We start from the raw sequence: 23188 nt of genomic DNA on the forward strand, positions 1-23188 counted from the left end.
GGATATTACACTATAACTATGGTAGGATTAGAGTGTGAGCTCCTCTGAGGACAGTCAGAGACATGACTATGTACTCTGTAATGTGCTGCAAAAGATGTCAGTGCTATATAAATACATAATAATAATATGGTAGGACATTAGACTATGGCTATGGTAGGATTAGAGTGTGAGCTCCTCTGAGGACAGTCAGTGACATGACTATGTACTCTGTAATGTGCTGCAGAAGATGTCAGTGCTATATAAATACATAATAATAATATGGTAGGACATTACACTATGACTATGGTAGGATTAGAGTGTGAGCTCCTCTGAGGACAGTCAGTGACATAACTATGTACTCTGTACAGTGCTGCAGAAGATGTCAGTGCTATATAAATACATAATAATAATATGGTAGGGCATTAGACTATGACTATGGTAGAATTAGAGTGTGAGCTCCTCTGAGGACAGTCAGTGACATGACTATGTACTCTGTAAAGTACTGCAGGAGATGTCAGTGCTATATAAATACATAATAATAATATGGTAGGACATTACACTATGACTATGGTAGGATTAGAGTGTGAGCTCCTCTGAGGACAGTCAGTGACATGACTATGTACTCTGTAAAGTACTGCAGGAGATGTCAGTGCTATATAAATACATAATAATAATATGGTAGGACATTAGACTATGACTATGGTAGGATTAGATTGTGAGCTCCTCTGAGGACAGTCAGTGACATGACTATGTACTCTGTAATGTGCTGCAGAAGATGTCAGTGCTATATAAATACATAATAATAGTGTGGTAGGACATTAGACTATGACTATGGTAGGATTCGATTGTGAGCTCCTCTGAGGACAGTCAGTGACATGACTATGTACTCTGTAATGTGCTGTAGAAGATGTCAGTGCTATATAAATACATAATAATAATATAATAGGACATTAGACTATGACTATTGTAGGATTAGATTGTGAGCTCCTCTGAGGACAGTCAGTGACATGACTATGTACTCTGTAATGTGCTGCAGGAGGTGTCAGTGCTATATAAATACATAATAATAATATGGTAGAACATTAGACTAGGACTATGGTAGGATTAGAGTGTGAGCTCCTCTGAGGACAGTCAGTGACATGACTATGTACTCTGTAATGTGCTGCAGAAGATGTCAGTGCTATATAAATACATAATAGTAATATGGCAGGACATTAGACTATGACTATGGTAGGATTAGAGTGTGAGCTCCTCTGAGGACAGTCAGTGACATGACTATGTACTCTGTAATGTGCTGCAGAAGATGTCAGTGCTATATAAATACATAATAATAATATGGTAGGACATTACACTATGACTATGGTAGGATTAGATTGTGAGCTCCTCTGAGGACAGTCAGTGACATGACTATGTACTCTGTAATGTGCTGCAGGAGATGTCAGTGCTATATAAATACATAATAATAATATGGTAGGACATTAGACTATGACTATGGTAGGATTAGAGTGTGAGCTCCTCTGAGGACAGTCAGTGACATGGCTATGTACTCTGTAATGTGCTGCAGAAGATGTCAGTGCTATATAAATACATAATAATAATATGGTAGGACATTACACTATGACTATGGTAGGGTTAGAGTGTGAGCTCCTCTGAGGACAGTCAGTGACATGACTATGTACTCTGTAATGTGCTGCAGAAGGTGTCAGTGCTATATAAATACATAATAATAATATGGTAGGACATTAGACTATGGAAGGGTTACAGTGTGTACCCCTCTGAGGACAGTTAGTGGCATGACTATGTACTCTGTAATGTGCTGCAGAAGATGTCAGTGCTATATAAATACATAATAATAATATGGTAGGATATTACACTATAACTATGGTAGGATTAGAGTGTGAGCTCCTCTGAGGACAGTCAGTGACATGACTATGTGCTCTGTAATGTGCTGCAGAAGATGTCAGTGCTATATAAATACATAATAATATGGTAGGACATTAGACTATGACAGGATTAGACTGTGAGCTCCCCTGAGGACAGTCAGTGACATGACTATGTACTCTGTAATGTGCTGCAGAAGATGTCAGTGCTATATAAATACATAATAATAATATGGTAGGACATTAGATTATGACTATGGTAGGATTAGAGTGTGAGCTCCTCTGAGGACAGTCAGTGACATGACTATGTACTCTGTAATGTGCTGCAGAAGGTGTCAGTGCTATATAAATACATAATAATAATATGGTAGGACATTAGACTATGGAAGGGTTACAGTGTGTACCCCTCTGAGGACAGTTAGTGGCATGACTATGTACTCTGTAATGTGCTGCAGAAGATGTCAGTGCTATATAAATACATAATAATAATATGGTAGGATATTACACTATAACTATGGTAGGATTAGAGTGTGAGCTCCTCTGAGGACAGTCAGAGACATGACTATGTACTCTGTAATGTGCTGCAAAAGATGTCAGTGCTATATAAATACATAATAATAATATGGTAGGACATTAGACTATGGCTATGGTAGGATTAGAGTGTGAGCTCCTCTGAGGACAGTCAGTGACATGACTATGTACTCTGTAATGTGCTGCAGAAGATGTCAGTGCTATATAAATACATAATAATAATATGGTAGGACATTACACTATGACTATGGTAGGATTAGAGTGTGAGCTCCTCTGAGGACAGTCAGTGACATAACTATGTACTCTGTACAGTGCTGCAGAAGATGTCAGTGCTATATAAATACATAATAATAATATGGTAGGGCATTAGACTATGACTATGGTAGGATTAGAGTGTGAGCTCCTCTGAGGACAGTCAGTGACATGACTATGTACTTTGTAATGTGCTGCAGAAGATGTCAGTGCTATATAAATACATAATAATAATATGGCAGGACATTAGACTATGACTATGGTAGGATTAGAGTGTGAGCTCCTCTGAGGACAGTCAGTGACATGACTATGTACTCTGTAATGTGCTGCAGGAGATGTCAGTGCTATATAAATACATAATAATAATATGGTAGAACATTAGACTAGGACTATGGTAGGATAAGACTGTGAGCTCCTCTGAGGACAGTCAGTGACATGGCTATGTACTCTGTAATGTGCTGCAGAAGATGTCAGTGCTATATAAATACATAATAATAATATGGGGGGACATTAGACTATGACTATGGAAGAGTTAGCTATAATGCAGAATGTCAGACACACATTAGGATCTGCAATGAGGACTCGAAGGGAAGAAAAGCCAGCAGTTGGGTCATAGACACAATAACACATTCTGTCCTGTAGCCACCCAGGACTTGCTCCTTCCTAGGAGGTACCTGAGTCTCGGGGTCCTCGGATCCTAGGCTGGCGGCTCCCAGTTTGACATTCTCGGCCAGTCGAGTGATGGTGGTGACAGAAGACTGTGCGGCCTGGGCTAACTTCTCCTGGCTGGAGGTGGCATTCTGGACCAGCACTTTGGTGTCCTCCACTAGAGCTTTTGCCGTCTTCAGGATGCCCTCCCTGGAAGAGGAAGCAGTGACAGCTGAAGACACGCGGGGCAGAGGAGGTCCTCTTAGTACCTTCTCATTATTAGTCACCTATAGAAGGGCTCCTCCAGTGAGAAATCCCCCCATAACTGACACATCTGTCACTCCTCAATTCAAAAATATGTCCCCTTCCCACCCGAACCAGAGATTCTCCAACACAAACCCCGGGAAATGGAGCAAATTGTAAAGAAACGCAGTCCCGAGTAAGGCCCAGGCCTGATGGCTTCACTAATGACTATTCTAGAACCTTCTGCTTGCTTGTAGCACCTCATCCATCAGAACCATATGGTCACTATGTGGACAAGTGGTGCCATCAGAAGCATAACTCGCTAGTTTAGCAGTCCACAGACCTATATCATTATTCAATGGAGATACAAAGATCTTTGCTGAAGTTATCCTGCCACTGTTCCTGCAATTCAGGCCATAACTGAATAATCCACATCGCATTCCGCCTCACACGCCACATTCGTTACCAGTTTATTCCCTCTCCAACGTACAGTTCTGCGTACGCGATGTGTTACCATATACAATATGAGCTGCTTATTAACCATTTCAGCCCGCCGGGATTTTTCACCTTATGCATCAGAGAAATTTTCACCTCCCATTCATTCGCCAATAACTTTATCACTTATTATTATAAATGAATTGATCTATTTCTTGTTTTTTCCGCCACCAATTAGGCTTTCTTTGGGTGGTACATTTTGCTAAGAATTATTTTTTTCTAAATGCATTTTCACAGTAATATTAAGAAAAAAATCATTGTTTCCCAGTTTTCGGCCATTATAGCTTTAAAATAATACATGCTACCATAATTAACCACCCTGGCGTTCTATTAAGATCGCCAGGGCGGCTGCGGGAGGGTTTTTTTTAAATAAAAAAAAACTATTTCATGCAGCCAACTGAAAGTTGGCTGCATGAAAGCCCACTAGAGGGCGCTCCGGAGGCGTTCTTCTGATCGCCTCCGGCGGCCAAAAGTAACACGGAAGGCCGCAATGAGCGGCCTTCCGTGTTTTGCTTACTTCGTCGCCATGGCGACGAGCGGAGTGACGTCATGGACATCAGCCGACGTCCTGACGTCTGCCGCCTCCGATCCAGCCCTTAGCGCTGGCCGGAACTATTTGTTCCGGCTGCGCAGGGCTCAGGCGGCTGGGGGGACCCTCTTTCGCCGCTACTCGCGGCGGATCGCCGCTACTCGCGGCGGATCGCCGCAGAGCAGCGGCGATCAGGCAGCACACGCGGCTGGCAAAGTGCCAGCTGCGTGTGCTGCACTTTATTTCATCAAAATCGGCCCAGCAGGGCCTGAGCGGCACCCACTGGCGGTAATGGACGAGCTGAGCTCGTCCATACCGCTAAGGTGGTTAAAACCTATGTATTTTATTTGCCCATTTGTCCCGGTTATTACACCCATTTAAATTATGTCCCATATCACAATGTATGGCGCCTATATTTTATTTGGAAATAAAGGTGCATTTTTTTAGTTTTGCATCTATCAATATTTACAAGCTTATAATTTAAAAAAATGTTTGTAATATACCCTCTTCACGCACATATTAAAAAGTTCAGACCCTTAGGTAACTATTTATGTTTGGTTTTTTTAATTGTAATTTTTTTTATCAAACATTTTATTTGGGTAACTTTTGGTGTGGGAGGTAAACAGTTAATCTTAAATGTAATGTGGGTTTATTTTATTAAAAAATGTAAGTAGATGTAGTTTGACTATTTGGCCACAAGATGGCCACAGTGATTTTTTTTTTTTTTAGCCCTGGAATCGGTGGTGCTCGCTTCCAGGAAGCATATGGAGGACGAGAAATTTTTTTTTTTTGGTCAGAAAGACTGCGGCTTCTGATGAGAAGCCGTAGGTCTTTCAATCGTGGAGTTAGATCAATGAATGGGAACCTTAGATCAATGAATGGGAACATAGACTAGGTTTCCATTCATTGATCACCAGGATAACGGGGGGTGGCACGGGAGCGCGCAGCAGCACAGAAGCAGCCACCTGGACGTGACAATCTTGTTGAGGCGGCTCAAATGGTTAATGTTGTCTTGTTATTAGTTACTTTATTGATAGAATAGCTCAGTTGCTGCCAGTTACACCTCCTATGTCTCTCTCAGCACCCCTCCCAGATTTCTACCTCACAATCAGTAACACAACCATTCGCCTTACCTCCCAGGCCTGCTGTCTGGGTGTCACCCTGGACTCTGATCTCTCCTTCATCCAAAATATCACCAGAGCCTCCGATTTCCACCCCCGTAATTTCTACAAGCTCCGCCCCTTCCTGAACCCGCACACTACCAAGCTACTCATCCATGCCCTCATCATCTCCCACCTTGATTACTGTAACTCCCTCCTGTCTGGCCAAGCCTTGAAACTCATGCCCCCCTTCAATCAGTGATGAACGCGGCTGCAAGACTCATCCATTCTTCTCACCGCTTCGCATCCACATCTCCCCTTTGTGAATCCCTGCACTGGCTCCCTATCCGTTTCAGGATACGTTTCAAGATTCTATGCATGGCGTATAAATCTGTGCACAAAACATGCCCTACCTACATCTCAGAGCTTGTTCACAGGTATACACCAGGTCGCCCCCTCCGATCCTCCAACGACTTTCGCCTCACCACCCCACGCATTTCACACTCCCATGCCCGCCTGCAGGATTTCTCAAGAGCCGCCCCCACCCTCTGGAACTCCTTTCCACCTCCCATCAGACTTGCTCTCTCCTTCAAAACATTCAAGCAAGCCCTCAAAACCCACCTCTTTAGGATGGCCTACCCACCTCCTACCACACAGTAACTCTCTACTGAATATTTATTCCACAGCCCTAACTAGTGTTTCCACCCCCTACCCCTTAGATTGTAAGCCTCTGGCAGGGTCCTCCTTTTCCCTAGTGTATTCTACATGATACGTGTGCCCCTTTCCTATGACAGCCTCATACTTGTATTACTGGACCTACCTAACCAGCCCAAATCACATGATCATGTATCTTGTACCCTCTCCCTTCCCTAGTGTATTCTACATGATCGTGTGCTCCTTTCCTATGACAGCCTCATACTTGTATTACTGGGCCTACCTAACCAGCCCAAATCACATGATCATGTATCTTGTTCCCTCTCCCTTCCCTAGTGTATTCTACATGATCATGTGCTCCTTTCCTATGACAGCCTCGTACTTGTATAACTACTGGCCTACCTAACCAGCCCAAATCACATGATCATGTATCTTGTACCCTCTCCCTTCCCTGGTGTATTCTACATGATTGTGTGCTCCTTTCCTATGACAGCCTGTACTTGTATTACTGGACCTACCTAACCAGCACCAAATCACATGATCATGTATCTTGTACCCTCTCCCTTCCCTAGTGTATTCCACATGATTGTGTGCTCCTTTCCTATGACAGCCTCGTACTTGTATTACTGGACCTACCTAACCAGCCCAAATCACATGATCATGTATCTTGTACCCTCTCCCTTCCCTAGTGTATTCTACATGATCGTGTGCTCCTTTCCTATGACTGCCTCGTACTTGTATTACTGGAACTACCAAACCAGCCCAAATCACATGATCATGTATCTTGTTCCCTCTCCCTTCCCTAGTGTATTCTACATGATCATGTGCTCCTTTCCTATGACAGCCTCGTACTTGTATTACTGGGCCTACCTAACCAGCCCAAATCACATGATCATGTATCTTGTACCCTCTCCCTTCCCTAGTGTATTCTACATGATCATGTATCTTGTTCCCTCTCCTTTCCCTAGTGTATTCTACATGATCATGTGCTCCTTTCCTATGACAGCCTGTACTTGTATTACTGGGCCTACCTAACCAGCCCAAATCACATGATCATGTACCTTGTACCCTCTCTCTTCCCTAGTGTATTCTACACGATTGTGTGCTCCTTTCCTATGACAGCCTCGTACTTGTATTACTGGACCTACCTAACCAGCCCAAATCACATGATCATGTATCTTGTACCCTCTCCCTTCCCTAGTGTACTCTACACGATTGTGTGCTCCTTTCCTATGACAGCCTCGTACTTGTATTACTGGACCTACCTAACCAACCCAAATCACATGATCAGGTCTCTTGTACCCTCTCCCTTCCCTAGTGTATCCTACATGATTGTGTGCTCCTTTCCTATGACAGCCTCGTACTTGTATTACTGGACCTACCTAACCAGCCCATATTGCATGATCATGTATCTTGTACCCTCTCCCTTCCCTAGTGTATTCTACACGATTGTGTGCTCCTTTCCTATGACAGCCTCGTACTTGTATTACTGGACCTACCTAACCAACCCAAATCACATGATCATGTATCTTGTACCCTCTCCCTTCCCTAGTGTATCCTACATGATTGTGTGCTCCTTTCCTATGACAGCCACGTACTTGTATTACGGGACCTACCTAACCAGCCCAAATCACATGATCATGTATCTTGTACCCTCTCCCTTCCCTAGTGTATTCTACATGATGGTGTGATCCTTTCCTATGACAGCCTCGTACTTGAATTACTGGACCTACCTAACCAGCCCATATTGCATGATCATGTATCTTGTACCCTCTCCCTTCCCTAGTGTATTCTACACGATTGTGTGCTCCTTTCCTATGACAGCCTCGTACTTGTATTACTGGGCCTACCTAACCAGCCCAAATCACATGATCATGTATCTTGTACCCTCTCCCTTCCCTAGTGTAATCTACATGATCGTGTGCTCCTTTCCTATGACATCCTCATACTTGTATTACTGGACCCACCTAACCAGCCCAAATCACGTGATCATGCATCTTGTACCCTCCCCCTTCCCTGGTGTATTCTACATGATTGTGTGCTCCTTTCCTATGGCTGCCTCATACTTGTATTACTGGACCTACCTAACCAGCCCAAATCACATGATCCTGTATCTTGTACCCTCTCCCTTCCCTGGTGTATTCTACATGATGGTGTGCTCCTTTCCTATGATAGCTCCGTACTTGTATTACTGGGCCTACCTAACCAGCCCAAATCACATGATCATGTATCTTGTACCCTCTCCCTTCCCTAGTGTATTCTACATGATGGTGTGCTCCTTTCCTATGACTGCCTCGTACTTGTATTACTGGGCCTACCTAACCAGCCCAAATCACATGATCATGTATCTTGTACCCTCTCCCTTCCCTAGTGTATTCTACATAACCGTGTGCTCCTTTCCTAGGACAGACTCGTACTTGTAATACTGGACCTACCTAACCAGCTCAAATCACATGATCATGTATCTTGTACCCTCTCCCTTCCCTGGTGTATTCTACATGATCGTGTGCTCCTTTCCTATGACAGCCTCCTACTTGTATTACTGGACCTACCTAACCAACCCAAATCACATGATCATATATCTTGTACCCTCTCCCTTCCCTAGTGTATTCTACATGATCGTGTGCTCCTTTCCTAGGACAGCCTCATACTTGTATTACTGGGCCTACCTAACCAACCCAAACCACATGATCATGTAAGCTGTACCCTCTCCCTTCCCTAGTGTATTCTACATGATCGTGTGCTCCTTTCCTATGACAGCCTGTACTTGTATTACTGGGCCTACCTAACCAGCCCAAATCACATGATCATGTATCTTGTACCCTCTCCCTTCCCTGGTGTATTCTACATGATCGTGTGCTCCTTTCCTATGATAGCCTGTACTTGTATTACTGGGCCTACCTCACCAGCCCAAATCACATGATCATGTATCTTGTACCCTCTCCCTTCCCTGGTGTATTCTACATGATACGTGTGCTCCTTTCCTATGACAGCCTGTACTTGTATTACTGGGCCTACCTAACCAGCCCAAATCACATGATCATGTATCTTGTACCCTCTCCCTTCCCTAGTGTATTCTACATGATCGTGTGCTCCTTTCCTATGACTGCCTCGTACTTGTATTACTGGGCCTACCTAACCAGCCCAAATCACATGATCATGTATCTTGTACCCTCTCCCTTCCCTAGTGTATTCTACATGATCGTGTGCTCCTTTCCTATGACAGCCTCATACTTGTATTACTGGACCTACCTAACCAGCCCAAATCACATGATCATGTATCTTGTACCCTCTCCCTTCCCTAGTGTATTCTACATGATCATGTGCTCCTTTCCTATGACTGCCTGAACTTGTATTACTGGACCTACCTAACCAGCCCAAACCACATGGTCATGTATCTTGTACCCTCTCCCTTCCCTGGTGTATTCTACATGATTGTGTGCTGCTTTCCTATGACAGCCTGTACTTGTATTACTGGGCCTACCTAACCAGCCCATATCACATGATCATGTATCTTGTACCCTCTCCCTTCCCTAGTGTATTCTACATGATCGTGTGCTCCTTTCCTATGACTGCCTGAACTTGTATTACTGGACCTACCTAACCAGCCCAAATCACATGATCATGTATCTTGCCCCCTCTCCCTTCCCTAGTGTATTCTACATAACCGTGTGCTCCTTTCCTAGGACAGACTCGTACTTGTAATACTGGACCTACCTAACCAGCTCAAATCACATGATCATGTATCTTGTACCCTCTCCCTTCCCTGGTGTATTCTACATGATCGTGTGCTCCTTTCCTATGACAGCCTCCTACTTGTATTACTGGACCTACCTAACCAACCCAAATCACATGATCATATATCTTGTACCCTCTCCCTTCCCTAGTGTATTCTACATGATCGTGTGCTCCTTTCCTAGGACAGCCTCATACTTGTATTACTGGGCCTACCTAACCAACCCAAACCACATGATCATGTAAGCTGTACCCTCTCCCTTCCCTGGTGTATTCTACATGATGGTGTGCTCCTTTCCTATGACTGCCTCGTACTTGTATTACTGGGCCTACCTAACCAGCCCAAATCACATGATCCTGTATCTTGTACCCTCTCCCTTCCCTAGTGTATTCTACATGATGGTGTGCTCCTTTCCTATGACTGCCTCGTACTTGTATTACTGGACCTACCTAACCAACCCAAATCACATGATCATGTATCTTGTACCCTCTCCCTTCCCTAGTGTATTCTACATGATCATGTGCTCCTTTCCTATGACAGCCTCGTACTTGTATTACTGGGCCTACCTAACCAACCCAAATCACATGATCATGTATCTTGTACCCTCTCCCTTCCCTAGTGTATTCTACATGATCATGTGCTCCTTTCCTATGACAGCCTCGTACTTGTATTACTGGGCCTACCTAACCAGCCCAAATCACATGATCATGTATCTTGTACCCTCTCCCTTCCCTAGTGTATTCTACATGATTGTTGCTCCTTTCCTATGACTGCCTCGTACTTGTATTACTGGACCCACCTAACCAGCCCAAATCACATGATCGTGTATCTTGTACCCTCTCCCTTCCCTAGTGTATTCTACATGATCGTGTGCTCCTTTCCTATGACTGCCTGTACTTGTATTACTGGACCTACCTAACCAGTCCAAATCACGTGATCATGTATCTTGTACCCTCTCCCTTCCCTAGTGTATTCTACACGATTGTGTGCTCCTTTCCTATGACAGCCTCGTACTTGTATTACTGGACCTACCTAACCAGCCCAAATCACATGATCATGTATCTTGTACCCTCTCCCTTCCCTAGTGTATTCTACACGATTGTGTGCTCCTTTCCTATGACAGCCTCGTACTTGTATTACTGGATCTACCTAACCAGCCCAAATCACATGATCCTGCATCTTGTACCCTCTCCCTTCCCTGGTGTATTCTACATGATTGTGTGCTCCTTTCCTATGACAGCCTGTACTTGTATTACTGGACCTACCTAACCAGCACCAAATCACATGATCATGTATCTTGTACCCTCTCCCTTCCCTAGTGTATTCCACATGATTGTGTGCTCCTTTCCTATGACAGCCTCGTACTTGTATTACTGGGCCTACCTAACCAGCCCAAATCACATGATCATGTATCTTGTACCCTCTCCCTTCCCTAGTGTATTCTATATGATCGTGTGCTCCTGTCCTATGACCGCCTCGTACTTGTATTACTGGACCTACCTAACCAGCCCAAATCACATGATCATGTCTCTTGTACCCTCTCCCTTCCCTAGTGTATTCTACATGATCGTGTGCTCCTTTCCTATGGCTGCCTCGTACTTGTATTACTGGAACTACCTAACCAGCCCAAATCACATGATCATGTATCTTGTTCCCTCTCCCTTCCCTAGTGTATTCTACATGATCGTGTGCTCCTTTCCTATGACTGCCTCATACTTGTATTACTGGACCTACCTAACCAGCCCATATTGCATGATCATGTATCTTGTACCCTCTCTCTTCCCTAGTGTATTCTACACGATTGTGTGCTCCTTTCCTATGACAGCCTCGTACTTGTATTACTGGACCTACCTAACCAACCCAAATCACATGATCATGTCTCTTGTACCCTCTCCCTTCCCTAGTGTATCCTACATGATTGTGTGCTCCTTTCCTATGACAGCCTCGTACTTGTATTACTGGACCTACCTAACCAGCCCATATTGCATGATCATGTATCTTGTACCCTCTCCCTTCCCTAGTGTATTCTACACGATTGTGTGCTCCTTTCCTATGACAGCCTCGTACTTGTATTACTGGACCTACCTAACCAACCCAAATCACATGATCATGTCTCTTGTACCCTCTCCCTTCCCTAGTGTATCCTACATGATTGTGTGCTCCTTTCCTATGACAGCCTCGTACTTGTATTACTGGACCTACCTAACCAGCCCATATTGCATGATCATGTATCTTGTACCCTCTCCCTTCCCTAGTGTATTCTACACGATTGTGTGCTCCTTTCCTATGACAGCCTCGTACTTGTATTACTGGACCTACCTAACCAACCCAAATCACATGATCATGTATCTTGTACCCTCTCCCTTCCCTAGTGTATCCTACATGATTGTGTGCTCCTTTCCTATGACATCCTCGTACTTGTATTACTGGACCTACCTAACCAGCCCAAATCACATGATCCTGTATCTTGTACCCTCTCCCTTCCCTAGTGTACTCTACATGATCGTGTGCTCCTTTCCTATGACAGCCTGTACTTGTATTACTGGGCCTACCTAACCAGCCCAAATCACATGATCATGTATCTTGTACCCTCTCCCTTCCCTAGTGTAATCTACATGATCGTGTGCTCCTTTCCTATGACATCCTCATACTTGTATTACTGGACCCACCTAACCAGCCCAAATCACGTGATCATGCATCTTGTACCCTCCCCCTTCCCTGGTGTATTCTACATGATTGTGTGCTCCTTTCCTATGGCTGCCTCATACTTGTATTACTGGACCTACCTAACCAGCCCAAATCACATGATCCTGTATCTTGTACCCTCTCCCTTCCCTGGTGTATTCTACATGATGGTGTGCTCCTTTCCTATGATAGCTCCGTACTTGTATTACTGGGCCTACCTAACCAGCCCAAATCACATGATCATGTATCTTGTACCCTCTCCCTTCCCTAGTGTATTCTACATGATGGTGTGCTCCTTTCCTAGGACAGACTCGTACTTGTACTACTGGACCTACCTAACCAGCCCAAATCACATGACCATGTATCTTGTACCCTCTCCCTTCCCTAGTGTATTCTACATGATGGTGTGCTCCTTTCCTATGACTGCCTCGTACTTGTATTACTGGGCCTACCTAACCAGCCCAAATCACATGATCATGTATCTTGTACCCTCTCCCTTCCCTAGTGTATTCTACATGATCGTGTGCTCCTTTCCTATGACTGCCTGAACTTGTATTACTGGACCTACCTAACCAGCCCAAATCACATGATCATGTATCTTGCCCCCTCTCCCTTCCCTAGTGTATTCTACATAACCGTGTGCTCCTTTCCTAGGACAGACTCGTACTTGTAATACTGGACCTACCTAACCAGCTCAAATCACATGATCATGTATCTTGTACCCTCTCCCTTCCCTGGTGTATTCTACATGATCGTGTGCTCCTTTCCTATGACAGCCTCCTACTTGTATTACTGGACCAACCTAACCAACCCAAATCACATGATCATATATCTTGTACCCTCTCCCTTCCCTAGTGTATTCTACATGATCGTGTGCTCCTTTCCTAGGACAGCCTCATACTTGTATTACTGGGCCTACCTAACCAACCCAAACCACATGATCATGTAAGCTGTACCCTCTCCCTTCCCTAGTGTATTCTACATGAGCGTGTGCTCCTTTCCTATGACAGCCTGTACTTGTATTACTGGGCCTACCTAACCAGCCCAAATCACATGATCATGTATCTTGTACTCTCTCCCTTCCCTAGTGTATTCTACATGATCGTGTGCTCCTTTCCTATGACAGCCTGTACTTGTATTACTGGGCCTACCTAACCAGCCCAAATCACATGATCATGTATCTTGTACCCTCTCCCTTCCCTGGTGTATTCTACATGATCGTGTGCTCCTTTCCTATGATAGCCTGTACTTGTATTACTGGGCCTACCTCACCAGCCCAAATCACATGATCATGTATCTTGTACCCTCTCCCTTCCCTGGTGTATTCTACATGATACGTGTGCTCCTTTCCTATGACAGCCTGTACTTGTATTACTGGGCCTACCTAACCAGCCCAAATCACATGATCATGTATCTTGTACCCTCTCCCTTCCCTAGTGTATTCTACATGATCGTGTGCTCCTTTCCTATGACTGCCTCGTACTTGTATTACTGGGCCTACCTAACCAACCCAAATCACATGATCCTGTATCTTGTACCCTCTCCCTTCCCTAGTGTATTCTACATGATAGTGTGCTCCTTTCCTATGACAGCCTGTTCTTGTATTACTGGGCCTACCTAACCAGCCCAAATCACATGATCATGTATCTTGTACCCTCTCCCTTCCCTAGTGTATTCTACATGATCGTGTGCTCCTTTCCTATGACTGCCTCGTACTTGTATTACTGGGCCTACCTAACCAGCCCAAATCACATGATCATGTATCTTGTACCCTCTCCCTTCCCTAGTGTATTCTACATGATCGTGTGCTCCTTTCCTATGACAGCCTCATACTTGTATTACTGGACCTACCTAACCAGCCCAAATCACATGATCATGTATCTTGTACCCTCTCCCTTCCCTAGTGTATTCTACATGATCATGTGCTCCTTTCCTATGACTGCCTGAACTTGTATTACTGGACCTACCTAACCAGCCCAAACCACATGGTCATGTATCTTGTACCCTCTCCCTTCCCTGGTGTATTCTACATGATTGTGTGCTGCTTTCCTATGACAGCCTCGTACTTGTATTACTGGACCTACCTAACCAACCCAAATCACATGATCATGTATCTTGTACCCTCTCCCTTCCCTAGTGTATTCTACATGACCGTGTGCTCCTTTCCTATGACTGCCTCGTACCTGTATTACTGGGCCTACCTAACCAGCCCAAATCACATGATCATGTATCTTGTACCCTCTCCCTTCCCTGGTGTATTCTACATGATCATGTGCTCCTTTCCTATGACAGCCTGTACTTGTATTACTGGGCCTACCTCACCAGCCCAAATCACATGATCATGTATCTTGTACCCTCTCCCTTCCCTGGTGTATTCTACATGATACGTGTGCTCCTTTCCTATGACAGCCTGTACTTGTATTACTGGGCCTACCTAACCAGCCCAAATCACATGATCATGTATCTTGTACCCTCTCCCTTCCCTAGTGTATTCTACATGATCGTGTGCTCCTTTCCTATGACTGCCTGAACTTGTATTACTGGACCTACCTAACCAGCCCAAATCACATGATCATGTATCTTGCCCCCTCTCCCTTCCCTAGTGTATTCTACATAACCGTGTGCTCCTTTCCTAGGACAGACTCGTACTTGTAATACTGGACCTACCTAACCAGCTCAAATCACATGATCATGTATCTTGTACCCTCTCCCTTCCCTGGTGTATTCTACATGATCGTGTGCTCCTTTCCTATGACAGCCTCCTACTTGTATTACTGGACCTACCTAACCAACCCAAATCACATGATCATATATCTTGTACCCTCTCCCTTCCCTAGTGTATTCTACATGATCGTGTGCTCCTTTCCTAGGACAGCCTCATACTTGTATTACTGGGCCTACCTAACCAACCCAAACCACATGATCATGTAAGCTGTACCCTCTCCCTTCCCTGGTGTATTCTACATGATGGTGTGCTCCTTTCCTATGACTGCCTCGTACTTGTATTACTGGGCCTACCTAACCAGCCCAAATCACATGATCCTGTATCTTGTACCCTCTCCCTTCCCTAGTGTATTCTACATGATGGTGTGCTCCTTTCCTATGACTGCCTCGTACTTGTATTACTGGACCTACCTAACCAACCCAAATCACATGATCATGTATCTTGTACCCTCTCCCTTCCCTAGTGTATTCTACATGATCATGTGCTCCTTTCCTATGACAGCCTCGTACTTGTATTACTGGGCCTACCTAACCAGCCCAAATCACATGATCATGTATCTTGTACCCTCTCCCTTCCCTAGTGTATTCTACATGATTGTTGCTCCTTTCCTATGACTGCCTCGTACTTGTATTACTGGACCCACCTAACCAGCCCAAATCACATGATCGTGTATCTTGTACCCTCTCCCTTCCCTAGTGTATTCTACATGATCGTGTGCTCCTTTCCTATGACTGCCTGTACTTGTATTACTGGACCTACCTAACCAGTCCAAATCACGTGATCATGTATCTTGTACCCTCTCCCTTCCCTAGTGTATTCTACACGATTGTGTGCTCCTTTCCTATGACAGCCTCGTACTTGTATTACTGGACCTACCTAACCAGCCCAAATCACATGATCATGTATCTTGTACCCTCTCCCTTCCCTAGTGTATTCTACACGATTGTGTGCTCCTTTCCTATGACAGCCTCGTACTTGTATTACTGGACCTACCTAACCAGCACCAAATCACATGATCATGTATCTTGTACCCTCTCCCTTCCCTAGTGTATTCCACATGATTGTGTGCTGCTTTCCTATGACAGCCTCGTACTTGTATTACTGGGCCTACCTAACCAGCCCAAATCACATGATCATGTATCTTGTACCCTCTCCCTTCCCTAGTGTATTCTATATGATCGTGTGCTCCTGTCCTATGACCGCCTCGTACTTGTATTACTGGGCCTACCTAACCAGCCCAAATCACATGATCATGTATCTTGTACCCTCTCCCTTTCCTAGTGTATTCTACATGATGGTGTGCTCCTTTCCTATGACAGCCTGTACTTGTATTACTGGACCTACCTAACCAGCCCAAATCACATGATCATGTATCTTGTTCCCTCTCCCTTCCCTAGTGTATTCTACATGATCGTGTGCTCCTTTCCTATGGCTGCCTCGTACTTGTATTACTGGAACTACCTAACCAGCCCAAATCACATGATCATGTATCTTGTTCCCTCTCCCTTCCCTAGTGTATTCTACATGATCGTGTGCTCCTTTCCTATGACTGCCTCATACTTGTATTACTGGACCTACCTAACCAGCCCATATTGCATGATCATGTATCTTGTACCCTCTCTCTTCCCTAGTGTATTCTACACGATTGTGTGCTCCTTTCCTATGACAGCCTCGTACTTGTATTACTGGACCTACCTAACCAGCCCAAATCACATGATCATGTATCTTGTACCCTCTCCCTTCCCTAGTGTATTCTACACGATTGTGTGCTCCTTTCCTATGACAGCCTCGTACTTGTATTACTGGACCTACCTAACCAGCCCATATTGCATGATCATGTATCTTGTACCCTCTCCCTTCCCTAGTGTATTCTACACGATTGTGTGCTCCTTTCCTATGACAGCCTCGTACTTGTATTACTGGACCTACCTAACCAACCCAAATCACATGATCATGTATCTTGTACCCTCTCCCTTCCCTAGTGTATCCTACATGATTGTGTGCTCCTTTCCTATGACATCCTCGTACTTGTATTACTGGACCTACCTAACCAGCCCAAATCACATGATCCTGTATCTTGTACCCTCTCCCTTCCCTAGTGTACTCTACATGATCGTGTGCTCCTTTCCTATGACAGCCTGTACTTGTATTACTGGGCCTACCTAACCAGCCCAAATCACGTGATCATGTATCTTGTACCCTCTCCGTTCCCTAGTGTATTCTACATGATGGTGTGCTCCTTTCCTTCGATAGCTCCGTACTTGTATTACTGGGCCTACCTAACCAGCCCAAATCACATGATCATGTATCTTGTACCCTCTCCCTTCCCTAGTGTATTCTACATGATGGTGTGCTCCTTTCCTATGACAGCCTCGTACTTGTATTACTGGGCCTACCTAACCAGCCCAAATCACATGATCATGTATCTTGTACCCTCTCCCTTCCCTAGTGTATTCTACATGATTGTGTGCTCCTTTCCTATGACAGCCTCATACTTGTATTACTGGGCCTACCTAACCAACCCAAACCACATGATCATGTAAGCTGTACCCTCTCCCTTCCCTAGTGTATTCTACATGATCGTGTGCTCCTTTCCTATGACAGCCTGTACTTGTATTACTGGACCTACCTAACCAGCCCAAATCACATGATCATGTATCTTGTACCCTCTCCCTTCCCTGGTGTATTCTACATGATCGTGTGCTCCTTTCCTATGATAGCCTGTACTTGTATTACTGGGCCTACCTCACCAGCCCAAATCACATGATCATGTATCTTGTACCCTCTCCCTTCCCTGGTGTATTCTACATGATACGTGTGCTCCTTTCCTATGACAGCCTGTACTTGTATTACTGGGCCTACTTAACCAGCCCAAATCACATGATCATGTATCTTGTACCCTCTCCCTTCCCTAGTGTATTCTACATGATCGTGTGCTCCTTTCCTATGACAGCCTCGTACTTGTATTACTGGGCCTACCTAACCAGCCCAAATCACAGGATCATGTATCTTGTACCCTCTCCCTTCCCTAGTGTATTCTACATGATCGCGTGCTCCTTTCCTATGACTGCCTGAACTTGTATTACTGGACCTACCTAACCAGCCCAAACCACATGGTCATGTATCTTGTACCCTCTCCCTTCCCTGGTGTATTCTACATGATTGTGTGCTCCTTTCCTATGACAGCCTCGTACTTGTATTACTGGACCTACCTAACCAGCCCAAATCACATGATCATGTATCTTGTACCCTCTCCCTTCCCTAGTGTATTCTACATGACCGTGTGCTCCTTTCCTATGACAGCCTCGTACCTGTATTACTGGGCCTACCTAACCAGCCCAAATCACATGATCATGTATCTTGTACCCTCTCCCTTCCCTGGTGTATTCTACATGATCATGTGCTCCTTTCCTATGACAGCCTGTACTTGTATTACTGGGCCTACCTAACCAGCCCAAATCACATGATCATGTATCTTGTACCCTCTCCCTTCCCTGGTGTATTCTACATGATACGTGTGCTCCTTTCCTATGACAGCCTGTACTTGTATTACTGGGCCTACCTAACCAGCCCAAATCACATGATCATGTATCTTGTACCCTCTCCCTTCCCTAGTGTATTCTACATGATCGTGTGCTCCTTTCCTATGACTGCCTGAACTTGTATTACTGGACCTACCTAACCAGCCCAAATCACATGATCATGTATCTTGCCCCCTCTCCCTTCCCTAGTGTATTCTACATGACCGTGTGCTCCTTTCCTAGGACAGACTCGTACTTGTAATACTGGACCTACCTAACCAGCTCAAATCACATGATCATGTATCTTGTACCCTCTCCCTTCCCTGGTGTATTCTACATGATCGTGTGCTCCTTTCCTATGACAGCCTCCTACTTGTATTACTGGACCTACCTAACCAACCCAAATCACATGATCATATATCTTGTACCCTCTCCCTTCCCTAGTGTATTCTACATGATCGTGTGCTCCTTTCCTAGGACAGCCTCATACTTGTATTACTGGGCCTACCTAACCAACCCAAACCACATGATCATGTAAGCTGTACCCTCTCCCTTCCCTGGTGTATTCTACATGATGGTGTGCTCCTTTCCTATGACTGCCTCGTACTTGTATTACTGGGCCTACCTAACCAGCCCAAATCACATGATCCTGTATCTTGTACCCTCTCCCTTCCCTAGTGTATTCTACATGATGGTGTGCTCCTTTCCTATGACTGCCTCGTACTTGTATTACTGGACCTACCTAACCAACCCAAATCACATGATCATGTATCTTGTACCCTCTCCCTTCCCTAGTGTATTCTACATGATCATGTGCTCCTTTCCTATGACAGCCTCGTACTTGTATTACTGGGCCTACCTAACCAGCCCAAATCACATGATCATGTATCTTGTACCCTCTCCCTTCCCTAGTGTATTCTACATGATCGTGTGCTCCTTTCCTATGACAGCCTGTACTTGTATTACTGGACCTACCTAACCAGCCCAAACCACATGATCATGTATCTTGTACCCTCTCCCTTCCCTAGTGTATTCTACATGATTGTTGCTCCTTTCCTATGACTGCCTCGTACTTGTATTACTGGACCCACCTAACCAGCCCAAATCACATGATCGTGTATCTTGTACCCTCTCCCTTCCCTAGTGTATTCTACATGGTCGTGTGCTCCTTTCCTATGACAGCCTGTACTTGTATTACTGGGCCTACCTAACCAGCCCAAATCACATGATCATGTATCTTGTACCCTCTCCCTTCCCTAGTGTATTCTACATGATCGTGTGCTCCTTTCCTATGACTGCCTGTACTTGTATTACTGGACCTACCTAACCAGTCCAAATCACGTGATCATGCATCTTGTACCCTCCCCCTTCCCTGGTGTATTCTACATGATTGTGTGCTCCTTTCCTATGACTGCCTCGTACTTGTATTACTGGGCCTACCTAACCAGCCCAAATCACATGATCCTGTATCTTGTACCCTCTCCCTTCCCTAGTGTATTCTACATGATTGTGTGCTCCTTTCCTAGGACAGCCTCGTACTTGTATTACTGGACCTACCTAACCAGTCCAAATCACATGATCATGTATCTTGTTCCCTCTCCCTTCCCTAGTGTATTCTACATGATTGTGTGCTCCTTTCCTATGACAGCCTTGTACTTGTATTACTGGGCCTACCTAACCAGCCCATATTGCATGATCATGTATCTTGTACCCTCTCCCTTCCCTAGTGTATTCTACATGATTGTGTGCTCCTTTCCTATGACTGCCTCGTACTTGTATTACTGGACCTACCTAACCAGCCCAAATCACATGATCATGTATCTTGTACCCTCTCTCTTCCCTAGTGTATTCTACATGATCATGTGCTCCTTTCCTAGGACAGCCTCGTACTTGTATAACTGGACCTACCTAACCAGCCCAAATCACATGATCATGTATCTTGTACCCTCTCTCTTCCCTAGTGTATTCTACATGACCGTGTGCTCCTTTCCTATGACAGCCTCATACTTGTATAACTGGACCTACCTAACCAGCCCAAATCACATGATCATGTATCTTGTATCCTCTCCCTTCCCTAGTGTATTCTACATGACCGTGTGCTCCTTTCCTATGACAGCCTCATACTTGTATAACTGGACCTACCTAACCAGCCCAAATCACATGATCATGTATCTTGTATCCTCTCCCTTCCCTAGTGTATTCTACATGATCGTGTGCTCCTTTCCTATGACAGCCTGTACTTGTATTACTGGACCTACCTAACCAGCCCAAATCACATGATCATGTCTCTTGTACCCTCTCCCTTCCCTAGTGTATTCTACAGGATCATGTGCTCCTTTCCTATGACTGCCTGTACTTGTATTACTGGACGTACCTAACCAGCCCAAATCACATGATCATGTATCTTGTACCCTCTCCCTTCCCTAGTGTATTCTACATGATTGTGTGCTCCTTTCCTATGACAGCATGTACTTGTATTACTGGACGTACCTAACCAGCCCAAATCACATGATCATGTATCTTGTACCCTCTCCCTTCCCTAGTGTATTCTACAGGATCATGTGCTCCTTTCCTATGACTGCCTGTACTTGTATTACTGGACGTACCTAACCAGCCCAAATCACATGATCATGTATCTTGTACCCTCTCCCTTCCCTAGTGTATTCTACATGATACGTGTGCTCCTTTCCTATGACTGCCTCCTACTGGAATTACTGGGCCTACCTAACCAGCCCAAATCACATGATCATGTATCTTGTACCCTCTCCCTTCCCTAGTGTATTCTACATGATTGTGTGCTCCTTTCCTATGACAGCATGTACTTGTATTACTGGACGTACCTAACCAGCCCAAATCACATGATCATGTATCTTGTACCCTCTCCCTTCCCTAGTGTATTCTACAGGATCATGTGCTCCTTTCCTATGACTGCCTGTACTTGTATTACTGGACGTACCTAACCAGCCCAAATCACATGATCATGTATCTTGTACCCTCTCCCTTCCCTAGTGTATTCTACATGATACGTGTGCTCCTTTCCTATGACTGCCTCCTACTGGTATTACTGGGCCTACCTAACCAGCCCAAATCACATGATCATGTATCTTGTACCCTCTCCCTTCCCTAGTGTATTCTACATGATCGTGTGCTCCTTTCCTATGAGAGCCTCGTACTTGTATTACTGGGCCTACCTAACCAGCCCAAATCACATGATCATGTATCTTGTACCCTCTCCCTTCCCTAGTGTATTCTACATGATTGTGTGCTCCTTTCCTATGACAGCCAAGTATTTGTATTACTGGACCTACCTAACCAGCCCAAATCACATGATCATGTATCTTGTACCGTTTGCCTTGTATAACTTTGTTAGGTCTGTCATTCTTCTATCATTGTATATATTTATTGTGCAGCGCTGTGTAATATGTTGGCGCTTTATAGATACAATAAATAATAATGAATAGAATAGGTCAGTTGTTGCCAGTTATACCTGCACTGTCTCTGTCTCAGCACTTTATTGATAGAGTAGGAGAGGCAGTCACACTGGTTATCAGTGCAGATCTCCTGCTGTACATCACAGACACACAGATATATTTTATCATTACCGGTGATCTGCAAAGGTTTCGGCGTTTTCCCGGTTCAGCGTTCCGGCGGTGGCAAACATGATGGTGGTGTCCAGGTCGGCGATGATGCCAGACACCGCGCTGGCGGCCGTGATACAAGCCTGAGTGCCTCGGTTTCCTGCTTGTAGAGCAGCCAGGACATGGGAGACCTGAGGGGACACAATGACTCGGTCACACACAGACCGCACAACAAGGAGGCCCTACCGCCAGAGGGACTCACCTTCTCTGACACACGCCGGGCACAGTCTATCAGCTCCTTCTTGGTGTAGCTGTCTGTCGGGCAACACTGGAGGGCGCCAGCTTTAGTGACCAGCAGGGAGCAGCCATGACCTAATTCCTGGACTCGCTGCTTGATGTGAGAGCCAATCTGTCCAGAGAGGAACACAACACCAGATCACAAGGATGAACATGACTAGGAAAGGTTATCGCTGCTGAGGATCAGGGCAGAAGCTGTACGCAGGACTGGAGGGTCACTAAAAATGGAAGGAGAAACCCTAACCAAGCTATTATTATGTATTTATATAGCGCCGACATCTTATACCATAGTCATAGTGTAATGTCCTACCATATAATTATTATGTATTTATATA

At 44.8% G+C, this 23188-nt stretch overlaps 2 protein-coding genes across 2 annotated transcripts in view; both read right to left on the reverse strand.

Annotated features, from left to right (window-relative positions):
* Positions 1-22723, reverse strand: part of LOC137545399 (talin-1-like) — an 86774-nt gene extending 64051 nt beyond the window's left edge. The window contains exons 1-2 of the mRNA XM_068266582.1: positions 22581-22723; positions 3317-3500 (exon numbers count right to left, since the gene is read on the reverse strand). Of these exons, the coding sequence (XP_068122683.1) occupies positions 3317-3500; positions 22581-22639 (243 nt within the window). The 5' untranslated portion in view covers positions 22640-22723. The remainder of the gene's footprint in view (positions 1-3316; positions 3501-22580) is intronic.
* The window catches only part of LOC137542918 (zinc finger BED domain-containing protein 4-like), a 275159-nt gene that overhangs the window by 227365 nt on the left and 24606 nt on the right, over positions 1-23188 (reverse strand). The window lies entirely within an intron of this gene.

Source organism: Hyperolius riggenbachi, chromosome 2 (genome assembly GCF_040937935.1).
Source record: "Hyperolius riggenbachi isolate aHypRig1 chromosome 2, aHypRig1.pri, whole genome shotgun sequence".
Lineage (NCBI taxonomy): Eukaryota > Metazoa > Chordata > Amphibia > Anura > Hyperoliidae > Hyperolius > Hyperolius riggenbachi.